The sequence below is a fragment of the Solanum verrucosum genome, unplaced genomic scaffold (genome assembly GCF_900185275.1).
Source record: "Solanum verrucosum unplaced genomic scaffold, falcon-dt-bn FXZP01000234.1, whole genome shotgun sequence".
NCBI lineage: Eukaryota > Viridiplantae > Streptophyta > Magnoliopsida > Solanales > Solanaceae > Solanum > Solanum verrucosum.
Genome location: NW_026020440.1, coordinates 1,543,004 through 1,566,406, shown reverse-complemented (window position 1 = coordinate 1,566,406; position 23,403 = coordinate 1,543,004). Strand labels below are relative to the sequence as shown.

General features: G+C 30.1%; 1 protein-coding gene across 1 annotated transcript; it reads right to left on the bottom strand.

The window, feature by feature from the left end:
* Positions 1-505: 505 nt before the first annotated feature.
* LOC125808205 (ABC transporter C family member 4) lies at positions 506-9,072 on the bottom strand. Its single transcript, XM_049487926.1, has 11 exons — positions 6,909-9,072; positions 5,891-6,211; positions 5,261-5,347; positions 4,521-5,147; positions 4,195-4,359; positions 3,489-3,783; positions 2,537-2,751; positions 2,136-2,441; positions 1,864-1,927; positions 1,507-1,746; positions 506-804 (listed from the first exon to the last, which is right to left on the bottom strand). Exons 1-11 carry the CDS (start codon positions 9,027-9,029, stop codon positions 704-706), a joined length of 4,542 nt encoding a protein of 1,513 aa, XP_049343883.1. The 5' UTR covers positions 9,030-9,072; the 3' UTR covers positions 506-703.
* Positions 9,073-23,403: the final 14,331 nt, after the last annotated feature.

The following is a 23,403-nucleotide window of genomic DNA, read 5'->3' as shown; positions in this document are numbered from 1 at the left end:
GCCGCATGCGCCAGCACAGCTATCGTGCTACTAGCTTTTAACTGAATTGCAACTTTCTAGCTCTTAGCTTGATTACGTCTACCGAGAAGCTCTCTCTCACTTCAGCCCAACCAATTCACGATGAAAAGAAGTCCTTAAATCCTAAGTACACTAAGTGGGTAAAGACGAAGCAGTTGCTCGTTAGCTGGATCAACGCCACCTCCGGATGGAAAGGACAAGGAGTTGTTGAGGTTTACGCCTTGTTGAGACTAATGAGTATAATAAAAAAAAATAGCATACTTTATGATCAATTTATTTACGTAACTGACGCTAAAAACACGCATAAAAACTTCTCCAAAATTTGAACGCTTATAACCTGTGTTTCAATTCACTTTTCACTTTTGAAGTTATATTTAGATACATTCAAACAAAAACATTATTTCAAATATTCTTTGCAAAAGTATAACCACACACAACTCCATCTTCAACTCTAACAGTTTGCGGATTGGAAGATGAAAAATCAGCCTACATAAAATAACCTAGTTGTTTTTTATTAATGGAAACAGCAACTACAATAGTTTTAATGTCAATATTGTTACAACTCAACAAAATATACTAAATAGACTAGTAGGAGATGATACTATTTGGGAATCTAATGTAAATATTTGGATAGGTATTTTGCAAACTACAGCAAAACACCAAGAAAAGCCAAAATGGTGTGTGGTTAGAGCTCAGATGATCTGTTGGCATATTCTTGAACCAAAGCCCCAAAAAGTGAAGGCCTTTCCAGTAAATGAGATGGTTTGTCAAACTCTTTTGCTATTCCTGCATGAAAATAAGATGTTTGGGGTTAAGAAAAGAGTTTAAGTTCTATACACAGACAACGCTGAAAAAAAAAAAGACAGATAACCGGCTATAGTAGGTTAAATTACTACATCAAGGGGTCGTTTTGATAGCTTGTTAAGAGTAATGTAGGTATTAACAATACAGGGATTAGTTATGAGGGAATCTATGTATTATTTTACGCAGATATTAGTTATGTTGGTTTGTATATTGCAAACCAAACACCATATTAATTTTATGTATGAATAACTTACTTCCTAACCAGCCATAAAACATGCTATTACTTATGTAGGATTTAGTATCTGCATAACTCGCTCCAAACTAGCTACCAAACGGCCCCCTAAGGGTGTGTGTGCGTAGTTTTCTTATTTTCTAGTGTTTGGTAAGTAAGTAAAATACGGTGGAATGAAGATAGTGCGGGGAAAGGAGGTCGGGGATTGGGGGCATGAAGGAGACAATCAGCGTAAAATGCTACTTACGGGGAAAAAAGAACTAGGCAGTGTACCATAAGCCTCTAGCTTGATGTTGTATGAAACTCACAAAATTAGGCAAAGGAAAAGCTCAAACCAAATAGGCCAAGAACTTACTGACTATGCTATATTTGAAATGTTCATCACATAAAGATAAAATAATCATTTACCAGATTCAAAATACGGTACAAAGTAAGAGGAGAGAAATCCGAACCTGCATCTACAACAAGAACTCTATCACAGTCCATGACTGTTGGTATTCTGTGGGCAATGCTGATTATAGTACAGGCGTTGAAATCCTCGCGGATGATTTTCTGAATCACAGCATCTGTCTGTGAATCAACAGAGGCGGTTGCCTCGTCCATAAATAGAAGTCTGCTGCGTTTTAGCATCACTCTTCCTAAGCAAAGAAGCTGCCTCTGCCCGACACTCCAGTTATCTCCATTATCAACAACTATAATTTCCCAATAACAGTATTCACTTATCAGTATACATATATTCAATGAGCATCAAAGTTGGTTGCATAATTCAGCAGAGAATCACAACGATGACATAGAGGAGGAAAAGTTACCTGGTGAGTCAAGCTTTTCGGGTTTTGAAGACACCACATCTTTCAGTTGGCAGCGATCGAGGCTCTACAATGAACAAGATTTCATGTTAGAGGAATTCCTCGAAGATAACAAAACAATGTATGGGAGTATTTGCTTTTTTTTCATTAACAACTAGTATGTTGCTCTTACAGAATTATAATCCAAAATCTCAGCAGTCTAGACATGCTTTGGCTAATTTTACGTTATCATTTGAGGTAGTTCGTAAACTATTTCGCTCAGCAAGTTAAATTACCTTCCAAATTTCATCATCTGAATATTGTCCAATGGGGTCAATGTTGCTTCTCACAGTTCCTTCAAAAAGAACTGGTTCTTGGGGAATGATTCCGAAGCGAGATCTAAGATCATGAAGCCCGAGCCTGGATATGTCAATGCCGTCAATGACTATTCTTCCAGCTGCAGGCTCCACCAAACGGAAGAAAACTTGAATTAGTGTTGATTTTCCACCTCCAGTACGACCAACAACACCGATCTTCTCTCCCCCTCTAATGTTGAGAGTAATTCCTTTAAGCACTAGAGGAGTGTTTGGACGGTATCTAACCTGTTCACCAGTAGAATAAACAATACAGAGATTCAATGTAACATATTTAAAATTTAAGAATCTGTAGGCTAGTGAATATCAGTTGGAATTATTACTTGTAAGTCTTCAAGCTCAACATTGCCATGGCTCGGCCAATCTGAAGGTGGGACAAAATCCTTTTTTTGCCACTCAGCTTCTGATGGTATGCATGAGAACTGTTTTAATCTTTCAACAGAAACCATTTTGTTTTCCACAAAGCAACTCACAAAGACGGACCAGAATAGCACACTGTTAAGGGACAAACCATATGATAACGATAAGCCAACATTCTCTGCAAAAAGAAAAAGAAAAATATTAGTTTACTTCAGCTCCAGGTAAAACACGGAGATAAGTACAACGAAAAACTGAAGGAAAGAATAGATGAAGCTAGAATCATGTTGGTCCACTGGCCTTCCTTGTCCAAATTAGAAGTTTCTTGTACTCTTGGTTGATAATTTTTGACTTTTTGTAGTACAGATGAAGGCATGACTAAATGTTTGTCCATTTGTATGGATTATCCTGATCGCTAAGATAGAAAAAAATTCTATGACCACTATATTCAGTCTCACCATAGAATTAGTTAAAGGTACATCACTTGGATTTATCTACTATATTTCATTCAGCAACTCCGCGTTCTCTTAATGTATATGCATTACTTCACACAAGAAGGAAAAGATCTCTAGATATGGTTCTTCAAGATAAGTGATTCCCATAGATTGGGTAACAGTGAACTTTTTCTATATTTATAGGTGAGGTGAAGGAGGTACGTGTAACTTTTGCTGACAAAATCTGATTGTCAATTAGGATAGGATACAAAAAAAAATGAAATGCCCGGAGGTAGAAGTAGGATTTTGACTTGAAACAAGTAGATAGCAAGCAAATTATTCATAGAAAGACTATGCTGAACGTGTATTCTCTTTACTCATACTCATTTCCTTTTTCGTTATAGGAGGTAGATCTAAATAGAAAAGGATTATCAAAACTAGCATTCCTGAAAATCCATGAATGACCATTGGACGGGTGTCATACCTGGCTTGATGATGCTGCTAGGTAAGACAATCATGAACATTGCAGAAACACAGAGAAGCAAGCTTCCAAGCAGTTCTAGTCGGAAGCCCAACCACTCATTGGATCCATTGTTGTGGAAATCCATTCGCAGATTGGCGTTCACTCGGTTAACATTTTCTTGACTAAACATATCCTGCTTCCTAAAGCAACGTATAGTCATAACACCTGAGATGCTTTCAGAGAAATGATGAATAACAGGTGCTTTTGTAATTGAGTCGAGCCGAGTCAATTCACGAGATGTTGCAAGATAATATCCCTGTAAACCAGAAATGAATTTACTGTTATTTCGACTATAGTCTATCTGCCCAAAGCTTTTTCTTGTGAATAAAAAGTTGAAAATTATAGTCCAACCAATGTAGATGTGAGCTTAGTATCTAGTCGTCAAGAAACAGCACGCACGCCTCACATCTTTTGATCAAAGTTGCAAATAATAATAAAAATTACTACTGAAATACATAGCTAACCACATTTGAAATAAAAAGTTTTAGCTGGACAGAACAAATAAAGAAGTTTCCCTTTTAATCAACATTACCTTTCAGGCAAAATGCTCAGGAACTGATTGCCTTTAGAAGAAGGTTAAGAAATGGATTTGGATTTGAGTTCAAACAAGAAAAAAGACAAGACTGTGTGTGTGAGAGAGAGAGAGAGAGAAAGGGAATGCTCGTACCCGGTACCAGACATTTAGCCAACCTAGAGGAATCAAAAGTAGTGTGGTTGGCCAAGAATATTGGCATGTGATGATGATGATGCCAAGCAGGGTGACAAACATGGCCAAAGTGAGATTCATAAAAAACGGGAGGAATACATCAATGTTGGTCTGATCATTAGATGCCTGCAGAAATAACCAAAACATCTCGACATCAGTAAATAAATTTCTATATAAAAATATGATATCAGTAAAACATGCACTGGATACTTGTCTTCATTTGATCATCTAAGCAACAAACTTTGAAAATTACATGCAAATGCACAAACTCGTTTTCAGAAAGTTACCCGACTCAGAATTCTTCCAGAAGGTGTTGTGTCAAAAAAAGACATAGGAGCATGCAGTATGCTGTGAAGAATCTTCCCGAAAAATATTTGGGCAGTCTTAAGCCCCATGAGTGTCACAAAATACATCCTTGCCACTATCAACAAAGAAGAAACAAGTGCAATAATACCATATATCTCAATGAACAAAGAAGGATTGAAGGACATGGCACGATCTGCTGAAGTTTCATATGCCAGCCAATAATCACTTGCCATTAGAGAACCTTGCCACAAGAAAGAAAACAACAAAACTAGCACCACACCCCACCATCCAAAAGCTTCAGTAATATATTGCTTGTACACCCCAAGACTAACTTTTCCAGTTTCTCTTTCTTCTTCCTTTATAAGTTTTGAGTTACCCCTATCAGCTGTAGACTGCTGAGAGTTATCCTCTCCATTTTCTTCCCCGTGTTTAGATAATCCACGAGAAGATTTTGATACTTCGAGGGAAACGGTGCTCTCATTGTTGGTTTCCACATCAACAAGTTCTAAAGAGGTCTCATGTGCAGCTACTAGCGCTTTAAAATCCATGCCAGCTTCTAGTATCTCATTATACTTGCCAGATTGCACAATCATCCCATCTCGCATGACCTTCAAGAAAAAAAGTTCACAAAGTTCAGGTTTTATAGAAACCAAACAACACTACTCTTGACACTTGGTTCCGAAGAGGTTTAGGAAGACGAGAACCACACTCCAAAACTTACAAGGATCAGGTCAACATTATGCAAGAAGTCCACTTGGTGCGTGACAAGCAAAATGGTTTTATCTTTAAGAATTCCCCTCACACATTCCTGCAAAAGAGCATGAAATTTTCAGATGGACATTATAAGAGAAAATAAGTCGGAGCTTCAAAGTGTGATGGTTGAAAATACATAAGACACCAACTCAAAGAATCAAAGTATTCACATATAGCATTATATGAATTGTCAATTTCACGGAAAATGAATGTAGTAATAAGAATTTTCAAAAGGGGGAGAGATAACAAGAATCATCATATTGCCTCCTTCGATACATATTAAAGCGTAACATAGAAGGAGACGGTATTCTTTGGTCCCTAAAATAATGTGGACAGTAAGTAGCAAGAGTTCATGAATCAAGCCTGCCAAACTTGAAAATAATCTTTTTCGGGTGTGTTTTTTGGGCTTATAGCTTGCCACTTTCACATCTTCCTCCAAGAAAAATGAGATGTGTTTACTGGGGAAACTAGTCATCCAAAATCCATAAATAGCAGAGTTCTGTTTTCCTCTGATAGCCCATATAATTAGCAGAAGGGAACAGTGTAATTTCCATTTTAAGTTAAATCGCCAAGAGGTATGACATTGAAGAGTTCTAACCTTGAAGATTTCAGAGCCAGTGTGAGCATCAACTGCACTGAAGACATCATCAAGTAAATAAATATCACAGTCCTGATAAACAGCTCTTGCAAGCTGAATTCGCTGCTTCTGGCCACCACTGAGATTGATGCCGCGCTCTCCTATTTCAGTCTGATCTCCAAACTCCATCATTTCCAAGTCCTTCTCCAAGCAACAGACCCGGATTACTTCCTTGTACCTGTCTTTGTTCATGGGCATACCAAACAGGATATTTTCTTCTATCGTGCCATTCTGAATCCATGATGTTTGTGCAACATAGGCAGTTGAACCACAAACTGTGACCTGTCGAACAAGGGTTCGCGAAAGCAAGTTAGCAGATGATTAGATATTCACGCATTTATTCTCTTATAATATCACTCAATAATTTAAGAAATAGGAGAATTAGTTCTTGTAGATTAAGTATGAATCTCCCGCATAGTTTCAGTGAGGCAGCAGAGTGGACAAACAGAGGACAACACAAACTAATTGATCAGCATTGGCTGTGCTTGCATTCAAGATTGTTAATCCAGAAGATAGACAACCAAGCAAAAAATGTAAAATATGAAGTGGAAAGTAACAAATCAGCAAATGCGACATAAATGATAATATTTGGTTCTTAGATCTTGCTTTAGGTGTTCACATTACATGTTTGAAGTTCATTAGAAGCAAGGACTATTATGCTTTGGTGCAAAAGGAGTGAAGCACATTAGTCTGATGCTGATTGGCCAGTAACAGTCCTGACTCAGTGGAGATCAAACGATACACCAATGAGAACGCATCAGTGAACCTATAAGAAAAAATATATTTTGATAGGTACTAGTTTGATTGTAATTGTTCTTCATAAAAGACTTCCACTCTACACATTTGTCTACATTATCTTTTAATAACACGATAGAGGCTATGCAGATTATCAACAAGAAGCAAAAGGTAATTGGTAACCTGTTTACATTTGTATAAATCAATCACACAGAAGAATAAGCTACGAGGATAAGATCCATACCTGACCCGATAACTTGTGCATCTCACCAAGTACTGATGCGAGAAGGGAGGACTTTCCCGACCCAACTGTCCCTACTACAGCTGCAAGGTCTCCCTTTCTGATCTCAAAATTTATATCTTTCAGAGCTTCTTCACTGTTATCATCATCCCAACCAAAAGTTCCATCTTTCACCTTCATAGCAATTGTACTCCCACAACCTTCCAGTCTTTCCACTGATTTATCCACTAACTCCTTACTGATCATATATTTGTCCAATCTTTCAAGAGATATCATTGCTTGTGAAAGTGAGATCATGGATTGAGGGAAGGCCCTGATTGGTTCTTGCAACATCTTGAAGAGAGCAGTTGCAGTGAACACTGTCCCTGCATCAAGTGGAATTCCCAACAAAATTGCACTTCCAAAAGTGAGTGTAGCCACTAGAAGCGGCGCGCTCCACAAGACGACAATATTACCCGCTATTGAGTACAAGAAATTGGACAACCATGTGTACTCCGATTCACGGAAGGATTGAATTCTCTCGTTAAAATGTTCTTCCCATGCCTGGAACTTTATAACACGCATATAATTAAGCATCTCATTTGTTGCCTTCATTCTGGAATCACGATTCTTCATGATGTTACTTTGAAACCTATTGTTTCTTTTAGTTCCAAACACCACAAATGCCATGACTGCTGCAAGTCCCGCTAGTGTTACAACAGTTGAAGCACCAAGGCTGGTATAAAGGATGGCTAAAGCCACAGAAACTTGCAGTGGCATGAGCCAAATGGAATGTAACTGTAGCATCATGTCAGACAGCTGCTGAGCATCCACAGCCATATAATTTACAATCTGTCCAACACCATGAGCCTGCCGAGCTGAGCATGACAACCTTAACCCCTTCCTATACAAAGAAGTGACAAGTGTGGATCGAATGAGCATTCCAAGCTTCTGGGAGTGAAAGTTGAACTGATGAGAGGTCAGAACTTCCACAAATTTGGCTATTAAGAGAGTTCCTATGAGGTAGTATCCTTCATAAGGAGATGTCCGCTTTCCTGCGGTGTAATCGACAAACCTATTTATGAGTGTTGGCCCTACATACATCACACAGACCCTAATTACTGCAAGGGTGGCAGTAAATGCAACTTCCTTCCAGAAGCAACGCAGCAATGTTGTTCGGACAGGATGCTTCGAGTTCTCTTCAGGTTTAGGCCAATTCCTTTCGAAAAGTAGAGACATTTTTTCTGCTCTATGATGTGGCGAAAGCGAAGGAATTTCATCAATCTTGAGAGGTGACTTGTAACCTTTCTGCAGTAAAGGGTTCATCCAAAGCCAAAAAGTTTTTGATAATAGAGAGGCTGAAGCAAAACCAGTAACACTGGATTTATCCACAAGTGATTCATCATACCCATTGGTTTCATCCTCTATGTGAGTTTCAGAATCACTAATTACCGCAACTCCGGTCGAGCCTTTAATGGCAACAATGAAAAGAACAACAGAAATAGGAAATGCAACTAATGAACTTATATCATCCATTCTTAAATTAGGATCAATTTCCTTAAATGAAACTAACCTTGTAACCCCACAACCAAAGAACAAACTCATAACTACAAAGTTTACAATCCAGAACACACGCAGGGACATTGGATGTGAAACAGCTCGAAATCTTTTCTCATGAGCTATTAGTATAGTTATCACAACATGTGTAATTGCTTGAAACAACCAATATACTCCATCTATGATCTTCCAAGGCGACCGGTTACTTCCCCCAAGAACCAAAATGCATAAAACTATAGAACATATAGCTAAAATAGCTGACAAAATCAAAGACAACTTGAACCAAAGATTGGTTCTTACAGAAACCCTGCTGTGTGCAATGAGAGGCTTGTCAATGCCAGAGTCATTAGGATGGTCATTAGACCTCCACTTTGAGTACAACTTCTGTACTGCAAACACCATGAAAATAAGCAAAAGCAACAGATCAATGGAAGATAACATAGTCCTCTGAGGACATGGAGAGAGGAAAATGAATCTTAGCCATTCAACCACTCCTGAATCAGATTCTAGTGTGGATGCAGAACAAGAGAGTGATGTTAACCAAGACATATTTTTTCCAATATCCATCTTAAACCATACAAGATTCATCCTTTATGTTTCTATATTCACTGAATCTCCATTCCCTGACTTCCTGCACACAAACATCCAAAAAAAAAAATGATTCTTTATTCATCAAGAAAATATATTAGCCCTCCATAACAAAAGAGAAAAAGGGTGGAAAAGAACCATAGTAACAAATAAGATAAAGAACTAAAAGATAAGAAATCCACATGAAAAGTGTGTAATGAAGGAGAAAGAGACCACTCATAGACCATAGTAACCAAAAAGAATTATCAGCTGCTAGGATGAAGCATTGTACAACAAAAGATTCATGTAGAGAAAATATATACACAAAAAAGGAACCAACTTTAGCAAAATTTAACAGCTATGAAGCAAAAGCTCTCTTTGGCATAAAGTTCATACCTTTTTCTAAATTTTATAGAGTCAAATCATAAAGGCAAAATCAAATAATCCAATCTCATCATCACAAAAAAAATAACTCAATAATTTGTCATGCATAAAGATAGATGCTTTTTGGGTTTCAAGCAAAAAAAAAAATTTTTAAATAATCTTTATGAATGAAACTCACCAGCTCAGAAAGCCAAAGAGGGTAAATATTTCAAGAACAAGAAACAGCTAGTTCATTTGGTTTATTTGGTTCAATATCGACAGAAGTCTATTTCTTTGTAGCTTCTAATTTTCCACTCCTAATGTTATCAAAAGTCATTATACTATATAGTTTATTTTAACAAGTCATCGACAAAGACAATGTAGTCTTCCGGCAAAGTGTGAAATACGAAGTACAATTCTTTTTCTCATCAAAGTTACTGTATTAATTTTCAATAGTTTTTTTTCCTTATTTGATGTCTAGTATTTATATTGGAGCTCTAATTAAATTTAAATTCGTCCAAAAAAATCACATTGGGAGTAAAAGAAACTTGAACTCGAAACCTCTTGATTCAAAAGTTATCAAAGTTATAAAGTGGATATTTATATGTCCTTTTTATAACAAAAATATATCAACTTTAAATACCGAGAAATATATTCTGGCTTTTCCTTTAAAAATAACTTAATTTTGAAATTCAACTTCTATATTTTTATTTTTATGATAGAATTTCATGATTATAAAACTGTTCAGACTTCAGACATTTAAAAAGCATTAACATTTTTTGAGAACCACAATTTATCCTGAAAGATGCGAAATGATTTAAACGAGAGTGACATGCAATTTAATAAGTACTTTCAATTTGGAGGCCGAGTTAGGTGTGATCGAACTCAATAATTTTTTATAAAATTTTATATTTGTATTAAAAAATTAAATAAATATATATGTATATTAATTTATAAAATCACAATAAAATTGATTGACGATTCAATGATAAGGAGGAAACTATAAAAATATTTTTCACACTAATATTGTAGTCGAAGAGACTTCAACATATACTATATATATAAAAACAAAATTATCATATATAAATAACATATTTTTTATCATATGATATTCAAATATACCCAAGCCCATAATAACTTTACGTCTCTACCTGTTTGAGGTTGTCACATAAATAAGAGAGAATTACGTTTAAAATATAAGCACCATTCACTTTCAACTTTCAACTTTCAACTTTAAGATGATAACGATATATCTAAATAATTTTACATAATTAAAAAAATAACTATAATTTTTTTATTTTACATGAATTTAAAAAAAAGAAAAGTGGATTTGATTGATGAATAAAAAAGGTAGCAATTTCTTGGGAAGAAATCCATGAGGCAGTGGAATAAAAGAGGCGGAGACACATCTTGTTGTTTGTCGTTTATTTAAAATAGTCATTATTAATAATATTAAAAAATATATACTATATACTTTTCGCCGTTTAATATACTTTTAACTTTATCGTCTAGAAAAATCTGAAAATTTATTCATTTAATAGACTGAATAAAAAAATATAAAATTAATATTTTAATTTCAAAGATATCACATAGGTGACTTAAAAATTATCTCACTCATATTTTTGTCTCTCTAAATTTGATATTGAAGTCTGTGTCGGAACAAAACCAATATATGTTACTCCATTCATTTTGTCTAAATTTATGTGATAGAAATGAAATTTTGAATGTTGATTTGATTTTATGATTTGTAAATATTTTAAATTATTAATTATTATAATTTATAGTATTCTTTACATAAGTTTCAGATAATATATGTTTATTCTTATATCATAATTTATGTGGCACCGATAGAATTTTGAGAGTCAATTAAAATTTTCGTGTCTTTTAAATATTTTAACTTGTTAATTATTATCAATTATAATACTTTTTACGTTATTTTCAAATAAGATATGTTACTCTTTCTCTATCTCAATTTATGTGTTGATAGAATTTCGAGAGTCAATCGAATTTTTTGAGTGTCTTTTAAATTTTTAAGTTGTTAATTAATGTGATTTATAGTACTTTTTAGTTATTTCAAATAATATGTGTTACTTTCTCTGTCCTACTTTATATAACACTAGTAAAATTTTGTAATTTATAGTTAAAAAAATCCGTAATTTTCAAATATATAATAGACCGGAAAAAATATAAACAAATTAAAAAGAAAAAAATATAAAACTTCTAGCTGTATTTTTTTAAATGACCAAATTGTCCCTTTCACAAAGCAGGCATGTTGATTGTTGATAACCATAAAATCATTTTTGTATTCAATTTATAAATAATAATAAAGAGAACGATTAATTTCCTACTCTATATACTATATCCCTTGAATTTCACTGTATTTTTATTTTCCATATTTTGATAACCTTAATAAAAAAATCAACTTTTGCCACTATTTGTCATGGTCACCATAAAAAAAATTAATTCAAAATATTTCTTATTTTTAGAAAATTAACTTTATTTATTTATTTTATTATTATTTGATCGTAATAAATATGAAGAAAGATTAATAATATTAAATAAATTATTATTTAAGTTCATATTTTTCTCAAGGATAGAAGCTTCCATTTTTGTCAAAATGTTTTTTTTTTAAAATTTGTTATTTAGTGGATACGAAATGTTTGTACGTAAAATAAAAAATGGTCCATATTTATTGTATATTTATTGTGGAAAAGTACGACCCGTTTATATGACGTTTTTGTGGCATAAATCATAGTATATATCGACAAATTTGTCCGCTAATTATTAAACTGACCGAACAGTTCCTCTCCACTCATTTTTTTCTCCACTCCTTTTTGGTTTGTCTACTATAGTATTTATTTTTTATTTTTTCAATTAGTATTCGATATTAGAAAGTTCTATATTGAGATGATTTCGTATTATGGAAGATTCGAGCTTGATATTTCTAATTAAGAATAAAGGAGCATTTATTATTCTATCACAATCATTGTTGATTTGTCTACTAGTTATTATCACGTGTTTTCTAAAAAAAATAATACGCATTCATAATTTGGTTTAGAATTAATTTAAATCATAAATTAAAATTAATTGATATTTTCTTAACTTTGATTTAGTTTTGATTTTAATAGAAAATTTGAATCGAAGTGAATGAACAAATTGTATGTATGATTTTTATGAACAATATATTATAAAAAAAGTCATCTTTTTAAAAAAAAAATTGGTGTGAAATTCATGGAATTTAATTATATTTTTTCATTTCATGAGAATTACCGAGTCTTTTTTTACCATAAGGACGATAAAGTTTCAAAAATCTTTAGCTTTATGCGGTATTGTAACAAGACAAATATAATAGGTATATAAGAAATATAACATAAAGAGTGTAGTTACTTGAAATCCAACCTAGGTATTTACATTTACAATGATATTGAATAATTTTATCAATGATTCATTTGGATCGACGAGTTTTTTCAGCCCAAAAACTAAGAATCCATGGAATGTCTATCTATCCATGAACATCTATTCTATCTGTATAATTAGGGGATCTCTCGACCATATATACTCTTTAACAAAATATTTTTCATCATTTTTATTTATACTCCTTAATTGCAATTTTGCACTTCAACTATATTGATGAAGTCTCTCGATTTTCATTAATTAAAAAAATACTCCGTTAGTTTCTTCTTTAAAGTATTTTCTTAAGTTCGAAGATTTTCTTTAAAATAATTTTAAAACCTAAAAAAAATAAAAATGGATTGATTTCCCGTTAATTTTTTGAACCAACTCAATTCGTCGATTCCCTTCAGTCGACTTTTGCACTATTTTTAAAGTGTCATATTATTGAAAGAGGAAAGAATTAAAAAAAAATTATTAAAATAAACAAGTAAAGTAAATATATATTTTTTAAATAATATGAATAAGTAAAATGAAATCGAATAATAATTTGATAAAACTAAAAATGATAAAAGTATAATTTATTTCGCATTTATTACTCCATCTATGACAAAATTATAGCTTAATCTTCTAAAGTACAATCTTATTGGCCAGTCAAAAATAATCATTGTGAATTGTGATTGCAGATCTAATAGTTGGTGATAGCTACAGCATACAAGATAAAAAAAAAATTAACGTATGATTATTTTATTTATCATTATGGTGATATGATATGATATGAATTTAAATAATGAAACAATGATTCCATATCAATTAAAATTTTATTATTATGTCTTATATGCTACTCTCTTCGTTTAATTCAGGTGACATCATGGAGTTTGATGTGTATTAATGTTTTAAGAATAAATGAAAGATTTTTTTAATTTATGGTTTAAAATAATATTTAGATATTTGTGTAGTTATAATTCATTTTATTTAGGATAGAAAGGATATTTTTAAGTTAAATTATTTTTAATTATAATAATATGACATTCTTTTTTTAAATGAACTAGAAAGAAAATTGAGTCCCAAAAAATATCATCTTACTTTAACTTGTGTGATGATTTGTTTTTTTTTAGTTAATTGTACAAGTTGAATAATATAATTTCATAAATATTCATAATTTTTCTTAGATTACAATTAATTTTTTAAAAATAGTATATCTAGTTCATTACATAAATAAATATATTTTTTTCCTTTTACTTTTCCAACCATCCATGTGATATTTCTTTTGTGGACAAAAAAAATGGTCCCCGTTCACTTTTACTTATTATTTATTTTTAAAAAAGATTTTTTTTTATTATCTGACATATCAAGAAAATACAAAAAAAAAAAAAAATTACCCTCCTCAACATTAAACACTTATTTTCTAAATCATTTTTCAAGACATCATTTAATAGGGGATAGTTTAGTAAATACTTATATCATTAATTATTTTTTTAATAGTATGTCAAGTCAAATTGTGACAAGTAAAAGTGAATAGAGGAAGTAAATTGGATGGCAACTACTCAAGTCATCATACTTGACCTGATTTTACTCAAAATTTTAGTAATGATAAAATTAGCTTATGAAAATATGATTCGCTTAATTTATTTAGGTTTAGTAGATTATTGACTCGCTTAATTTGTTTAAGTTTAAATGATTATTGACTCGCTTAATTCACTTGTAAAAATGAAAATGATCAACTAATCTGAAACATATTAGTATTTCACAAATTGATTGGAATTTAATGCAATTGACTTTAAGCATATTACTTGGTATTTGAAGGCTTAAAAATTAATGCTGTGGACTGTGGAGCATGTGCAAGATTAATTAGAATTTAATGCACTTAATTATTAACCTTTGAAATGTTGTTATTGGAGTACTTAACATTGACAGACATCCTCTGCGTGTGTTTATTGTAAGATTTAAGAATATCAAATAAAGAAAATTTCAGTTTACTCTATTCATTTTTACTTGTCATTTATTTCGAAAATAGATTTTCATTTTTAATTACTTTTTTTGACATATCAAGAAAAGACAATTATATTTTTTCATGTTTTATCCTCAATATTAAATACATATTCTTTAAATTATTTTTCAAAATCTAATACTAAATATCATTTAATAGGAATAGTTTGATAAAATACGTATATTAATAATTATTTTCTTAATAGATGTGTCAAGTCAAACCGTGACAAATAAAAATAAATTGAGGGAGTAACTGTTTTTATTACTCTCCATGTTCCCATCCCGAAAATACTTGTAAATTTATAAAATTAAATATAATTAATTGTTATTTTAATTTTTTCTTCTAAAATTAAATAATATTAATTACATTGAAAAATATTATGGATAAGTTGATAAATAAAAAATACCCTTTATTTATAATTTCTTAAAAAGCTTATGAAGGAAAATATTTATTTATAATCTCATAAATTCTTTAATCTTACTTCAAGTTCTTTCTATTTTGTATATTGAGAATAACTCGCAACATATCTATTTATAATAATAAGAAATTAAATTAAACTAGGATTGGAGAACTTATTCCTATATGAATAGGACAAACAAATCCCAAGTAACTTCAGATTCCTACTTTAACTTTGAATTATTAAACCAATCGCATATAAAAAAATGTGATAACTATTATTGGACGGTTGAAAAGTAGCAATTTGCAGGGGTTTTCTCCAAATAAAAAAAATAACAATGTTTTCAAAAATTTTACACGACACTAATAAGTGTAAGTATCGGTTCGACTCAACAAGATTGATGGCTTAAAGCCAAACTTTGAGACCTTAATTATTATTTTTTCAAAGGAAAGATCGTCAAATATATTTTTATTTAAATATATTTTTCTATATTTTATTATGTAAAGTTATTGATTTACTACTTTATAATTGACTTGTTCTAATAATTTATTTTCTTGGAAATATAGTCGTATTTATAAATTATGATGTAGAAAATATCAATCACCTAAATTTTCAATGAAAAAATATAGTATAATATAATAATTTATTAGAATAATAAAATTTGACTCCATGGTGCTTTATGATTAAGCCGGCGTAGAAAATATACTCCTTCCATTTAATTTAAGAGAGTTTTTGTAATCTTATAACTTTCAATTAAAGATATATGTAATTTATATGACAGGAAATTTTTTTCTTAAATGGACTAAAAGAATAAAAAAAATTCTTAAATGGAAAAAGTAATTTCTATGACAGGAAAATTTCAACGAATCATCTAATGCTTTCTGTACAAGAAATTTGCAAAATATAATATTACAAAGAGACCCATAAATAAAAAAAATTGATTTATTTATTTTTGTTTGGTAATCACATCCAATTTTTACTTGTCCACTTTTCCTTTTATAGTTGTCCCTAATTACTTGTTCATTTTTCCTTTTATAGTTGTTCCTAATTACTTGCCCATTTTGACAAATCAAGAAAGAACAATTTATTTTTTTACCTATTATACCCTCAATTAAATGACTAATTACTTTGAAAAATATAGAACTTTTCATTCACTTCGTAATTAATAGGAGTAAAATGGTAAGCTCATTATGTTATTAATTATTTTTTTAATAGGTGTGTCAATTCAAAAGTGGACAAGTAAATAAAGATTCGAAAATCTTTATTTGGTGAAATGGGGACCTTGGGGATACCAAAATCTTCCAAGCAAATCTAGTTCAAGATTCGAGAGCAAATAAATAATATTGTAATTGTTAAAACACAAATAAATTATATACTCTTACTTATGACTTAATAGTAATCAAATTTGTTTTTAATTAGTATGTTGGTCAGATGCTTTCTTTGCCAAATATTAATAATAACACGACAAGACGTGTTCAGATCTATGTCCTTCGTCTCATTTAATATAATACTAATATTTGAAATTTTTCTTTTGGCCAGAAAATTTGGCCAGAATGGTATTTTACGTTATTTTACATTTTTAAATATTATTGCCTTTTTACCTTTAATATATTTTAACTAAAAAATGAAAAAAAAAATCAGTTTATTTTAAAATAAAATAAAAATTATAGTTTTTTTAAAATTTCTGGTCAAATTTTCTAGTCATTTAGCACTACCCCTAATATTTTTAATTAGAGACTCTAGCATATTTAATACATGACTTATATATTGTATTCTCTCTGTCCAACAATCGGTATTGATTTGACACACATTTTAATAAACAATAAATAATAGGGGTAATATTTCTATTTTATCCTTTGATTTTATTAAATTATGTTTTGAGAAATGTGTTAGATGTTAAACAGTGGAGTATTTAATAACAAGGGTAAAATAGTCATAAAAGGTAAATTATCTCTTAATTTTCTAAACTGGACAAATATTGTTAGATAATTGTTTCTAGTATAATGAACAATTATTGTTGGACGGGGAGAATACCAATAAATGCGATGAGATGTAATTTGTAATTAATAAACATTGTTTTATTAAAATAATATATAACTTCTAGATTGAATGATTTCTACAATCACGACTCCTTGTTATCACCAAAGGATGTGATAAGTTGTAATTTGTACTAATAATAAATATTATTTTATTTTTAATCAGACATTTTACATCTAAAAATTATTATTTTTCGATTGCAAATTCGAATTATCAAGTCTTGAAAGTGAATATTGTAGCCACGATTGTAGCCAAAAATTTAAAAACACATTTGGACACAATTTTTTTTAAAAAAAAATCTTAGCTGCTTAGGGAATTGGTTGTTATTTCTTTGACTTAGGAAATACAATGTGAATCACAGAATCTACACAAGTATCTGCTTATGTTTTGGAATTTTTCTCCAACCACATTTGACTTCGATTAATTTTGATGATCTATATCTCGTAAAATTTATTTAAAGAAAAATCACTTTTTAATTAAAAAAAAAATCAAAATCAAGACTCAAGTTCAAATTTTTTAAATTTAAAATGAAAGAATCTTATTTAATTTACCGTAATTCTAATTGAAAAAATTTCTGGCTTTGCATATGAGAGAGAGAGTCGTGCAGGAGAATGCATTACTCACTCCTTACACAATTGCATGTTTTTGATAAATCCTAAAGTGTCGCATTGATAAATCTCATATTTTCAATAAAAAATAAGGTATAATACATAAATATGTCATTTAACTTGGCTTCAAATTACATTTATACCCTTCAACTTTGAGTGTGCACAAGTAGACACTTAGGGTGTGTTTGGTATGAAGGAAAACATTTTCCGGAAAATGTTTTCCAATTTTCTCATGTTTGGTTGGTTAAATGTTTTGGAAAATGTTTTCCAAATCAACTCATTTTCCTCAAATTTAAGGAAAATGACTTCCCTTCAAAACTTAAGGAAAACATTTTCCAAAACTCTCTTCCAACTTCAAAATTTAAGTTTGTTATTAAAAAATATTTTCAACTTCAAAATTTCATTTTTTCATCCTACCCTCGACCCCCCCCACCTCCTACCCAGCCCCCCCTCACCCAGCCCACCCCCTACCAGTCCCCTCTCCAAAAAAAATAATTAAGTTTGTTTTTAAAAACTATTTTCAACTTCGAAATTTCATTTTTTCACCCTACCCTTGACCCCCACACCACCCCCAAAAAATAATTTTAAGTTTGTTTTTCAAAAATATTTTCAATTTTAAAATTTCATTTTTTTCACTCCTACCCAGCCCCCCACCCCCAAAAAAAATTATGTTTATTTTTAAAAAATATTTTCAACTTCAAAATTTTAATTTTTCACCCCTACCCTCGACCACCCCAACCCACCCACCCCCTACCAGCCCCCAGCCCCCACCCCAAAAAAATGTAAGTTTGTTTTTAAAAAATAAATCAATTTCAAAAATTATTTTCTACTCTAGAAAAAATAAAAGATATTTCTCAAAAACATTTTCCATTCATAAATCAAACACTAAAAATCTTTTCCGGAAAATATTTTCTATTCACCAACCAAACATGAGAAAATAAGTCAAAAATCAACTTGTTTTCCAAGAAAACATTTTCCATGGAAAACATTTTCCTTCATACCAAACACACCCTTTAAGTTGTATAAGTTGAACAAATAGACACACATGTCTTACATGGCATCCTACATGTCATTTTTTGTTCTACGTGGTGTCCTATGTGTATTGTGCCATGTAGGACTCATGTGTCTGCTTGTTCAAGTTTATACAAGTTTAAGTGTCTACTTGTGCATATCCAAAGTTGAAGGACATAAATGTGAAACGAGGTCAAGTTAAAGGGCATATTTATGTATTATACCAAAATATAAATTATAGATAAATATTTATAATTACATGTTATTATAAAATTTCAACTACACATATATAAATCAAAATTTCAAATTTGAGCTTTAAATTACATAGTCAAACGACTACTAATTGTTTTTTTTTTAAATTCAAATATAGCTCACATGCAACCCCAAATATTTCCAAAAAGTTTCCTTCAACCTCAATTCAAAATCTATCAAATCAAAAAACATAAAGATTTTTCAACAAAGGCAAATATGCTTTCTCTCCAAGGAAGGAAAATGTGTGGTATGTTCAACAACAAAAAAAGTCATGAAGTGGGTGGGATATGTCGAAAAATTGTTAAGAGTTTTGGCCTTTGAGTTTCTAATTATATTTGAATTTATTTTATTTTAAAGAAAAGTCAAATTATTGCTATAAGTTTAAAATTGCTTTTAATTTTCCCCAGAAAAAATTATTCGTGTCTTTCATATAAGGAAAGGTTTGGACCTTTATAAATTGAAGATTCTTCTTCTCATACCAAAATCACAATGACATCTACGCCAAATGTAGTTGTTTATATAGTTTATTTAGAAATTTTTTTATCTCTCAACAAATAATTTTTTATAATAGTATCATATATATATAGATAGCTTGATAAATAAAATATTAACATATTATAATTTTTTTTATCATCTGATTTATCGCCGATATAACTTGAGTACCAATATCTTGATAATGTGTATATATTTATATGGACAGAAATCAATGGCACACTTGAAGAAAGGTGTGGAGTTATTGGCAACCTAATTTAGGTACATACACAAAATTAATAACCAGACAGCTAGAGGGCCTAATTTTGCCAATTCATGACTCGTAGTAATCACACACTATATTGTCATTGACTCTTTGTTTTTTTCTTTCTTATTGTCTTACTATATTTTATAGTACTAGGATAAAAACACATATTTCAATTTAATTCACTAAATTTGATTATTAACGTATATAGGACAAACTACTTAACTACACTTTTTTACTTACCTTGATATCCATTTATCCCTATTTATTTCAAAAATTCCTTATTTTACCTATGTATCCCGCTATGTGGAATGTATCAAACCTAATGTATCCCGTGCACAACACTATGTATCCCGCAAACATCATTTTTAAGGGATTTTTGGTAAATAGAAAACTAAAAGGGATAGGATGTTATTTAGTACTTATAATATGTGGTTCTTATAATTTATACTTAAATATATTCGTTATGAAATTAAATGAAAATAGTAAAGTGAGTAAGAAGAATCGTAAGGAGTAATAGAACCGTGATGGTCTATGTCTGAATTTCGAGATGTTCAAAGGCTTAACGTTATCAATATCAAACATGAAGTTGTTTTTATATGTATTGTTTAGAATCTAATAACTATTATTTATAGGTTACAGATTATTATGATCTAATAACCAATAAAAAAAAACTCCACTACAACCTTAAAGTACTATATCTAATTTTCATCTTATACGTGGAATACTATCATCCATATATACTAGCTAATATATTCCTCTATTGGTGGAATAATATCACACAAATATATCTATCCTTTTATCTTTTCGTTACGTTACTAAGACACAAATCCTTTTCTCTCTTTGGACCACAAGTTTTCACCTTTTTCTCTATGATTACATAATTACTTTGCAACAACCTTTGAATTGAGCACTTTATCGAATAAGTCAATTATATTTGTCACATGTTCTCCCAATATTTTGCCAAATTCACAAGGTATTTTTCTCTAATATGACTATATATGCTTACCACTTATATATTAGTGAAAATGACAACTTCCTCAAGGTCTAATAGCCTTGATTAATTTAGTGATAGAATTAAAAAAATTTATTAAAAAAAACAAAATAAAAGAAGTAAAAATACAAAAAAAAGTTTTTAAAAATCAATATTTGTTATATATGCGCAAGAAATCATTTTATAATAATTAAATAATTTAATTTTTTATAATCCAAATTTGTTTGATCATATTTGACTTCGCATCTATTAATTATTGTATAGACTAGCAATAACATCTCATTTGTAAGGAAACTTATTATTTTAATCTTACTGTGGTATTCCATAAGCTAGAGATTATTTTGAACGCTCTAACTTAAAACATTTCATTAGAATAAATAAGATTCCTTCATACGTCGGAATTTCAATATGAATATAGATATCCTATGAGAAATAAAGTTAAAAAAAAAAAAAAACTTTTTAAACTGACAGAAATAATTAAGTCCTTTAAATGTTTTGAAATCTAATAATTAAATAAATAAAATTAAATTAGGTACACATTTAAAAATTTAAAATTTAGAAACAATAATTAGATTCTGAATAGTGCTTTTGTGGAAGTAATACAAGTCAAAACAATGTCTATCGTACGTAACATTTGGCAAGTGGCTTACTTCGAAGTAAGAGCTTGAACACAATTATCAGAATGACTAATAATACTTTAGTGCAATCGGTACCAGTCAAAATAATGTCTCCCGTATGCAAGATTTGGTTAGCAAGGCATATGTTTATTGAGTTTATTTGAACTCAATATTTTTAATATTATTTAAATTAAAAAAATAAAAAATTAATAAAATTGAAACAAATAATAGATTTAAATCCATAACATAAAAAATATAATAAAATTGATGTAAAATATTTAAAATTTTAAATCCATCTCTATTATCGATGATACTACTCAAGTCGTCATTGCCTACGTTACTTTTGCTATATACTCCCACTCATTCTATTTAACTCTTTTAAAACGTAAGGACTATGTTTACTTAAAAAAAAAACATTTTTTTTGTTTTATTCCGCTCATAAGCAAGACAAGATAAAAAAAAAATGACGATAAAATATCGACTAAAATAACTTATGGATTAATGTTAGTTTGAAAGAATAATATTTTTTTAATCAAGGGAATAGTAAGATATAAATTTAGGATTTCTTTTTATTAAAAAAAATATGTTTGTTGATATTTTTTATTCTCTATTTACGAAAATATTGACGTGTTTTAGAAAGACAGCGTCGCAATGGCAAGGTTGATAGTAACTAGTCAATAAGGTTTACTTATCCGCTCCATCATTGGTGGATCCTCTCGTTCCTGTTTAGTCTCCTTCATTTTGGAAGCAGTTTTTATGCGTAATATTTTTTTATTTGACATAAGAAAATAATAAAGATATCAACGCTATTCTTAAAATTGTGAGTACGTGTTTTTACTCACAAGTCATAATTAAGTCACAAATTTTCAACTTTTAAATAAATTCTTTAAAAGAAATAAATTACTCCCTCTATATTTTCTTATTAGTCACATTTCGGTTCTCGAATGTCAATCTAACATTTAAATTTCAAAATATTGATTTTTTTTTCATAGAGTTTTCGAGAGTGCTGAATTAACATGAGAAAGATTGCAATTTATGAAAATTTTCATATAGTTTTTGAATATATAAATTTAAATTTTTTAAAATTATTCAAATTCAGTTCAATTCTGAAATTAGTTAAATTGATTCTCAAGAATATGAAGATAACAAATAAAAAGGAACGAACGAAGTAATATACAACGCATACAATTTCCACAAAGTTTCTTTCATCTTCACTTTCAAATTATGTATAAATGCATTAAGACTTGTCAACAAATAAAATTAATAAATTTTAGTGAAGTGACGTTTGATTAAAAACGAGTTCCAATTTTGTGGTCTATGCTCTGTTGAATGTAGACTATTATTTTGGACAAATTATTTGTTAACTTTTATACGTAACATAATCTCATTCTCTACAGTATCATATTTAGTTGGCGTTTGATTATATATTTTAAATATTTTTTATTTTATTTATGAAATTAAAATTGAAGATATCGAATTATATTTGGCTGAATATTTTTGCAAAAAAAAGAAAAGGAGAGAAAAGTGTTTTTTTCTCATGTTCGAAACAATTTTCCAACTTGGAGTTGAAATTATAATTATTTAGTGTTTTGAATAGTGTGTGAAAAATAAGTATGAAAAAGTTAGAGATATACACATTTAAAAACCCACTCTTTCAATTTAAAATCAATAATGAGTTAATTTCTTAAATCTTCATTGTGAAGTCTATCTAAAATTACATTTATTTCTTTTTATAATTCAAATATTATTATTATTATTATTATTATCCTAAAAGAAATGTTAAAAACCATGAAAACTTCATTCTCTTCTAGTTGACATGCCATATTATATTACAATCTCATTTTTTCAAACAAACAAAAAAAAGATACCCAATGTCTCTCCTTAATCATAAATCGTGATGATTTTTTTTATTTTTTTTAACCCTCCCCTAGGAGCTCCCACCCTTTTTGCTTCCTTGGTGATTCGAACTCGCAACTCCCTCTCGTCTAAATCGTGATGAT

Excerpts from the sequence above, each read along its gene's own strand:
- LOC125808205 (XM_049487926.1), bottom strand. The coding sequence starts at position 9,029 with ATGAATCTTGTATGGTTTAAGATGGATATTGGAAAAAATATGTCTTGG. Across the intron at positions 5,348-5,890 it reads CTGGCTCTGAAATCTTCAAG|GAATGTGTGAGGGGAATTCT; the intron begins GTTAGAACTCTT and ends GCTCTTTTGCAG. Across the intron at positions 805-1,506 it reads AGTTCTTGTTGTAGATGCAG|GAATAGCAAAAGAGTTTGAC; the intron begins GTTCGGATTTCT and ends ATTTTCATGCAG.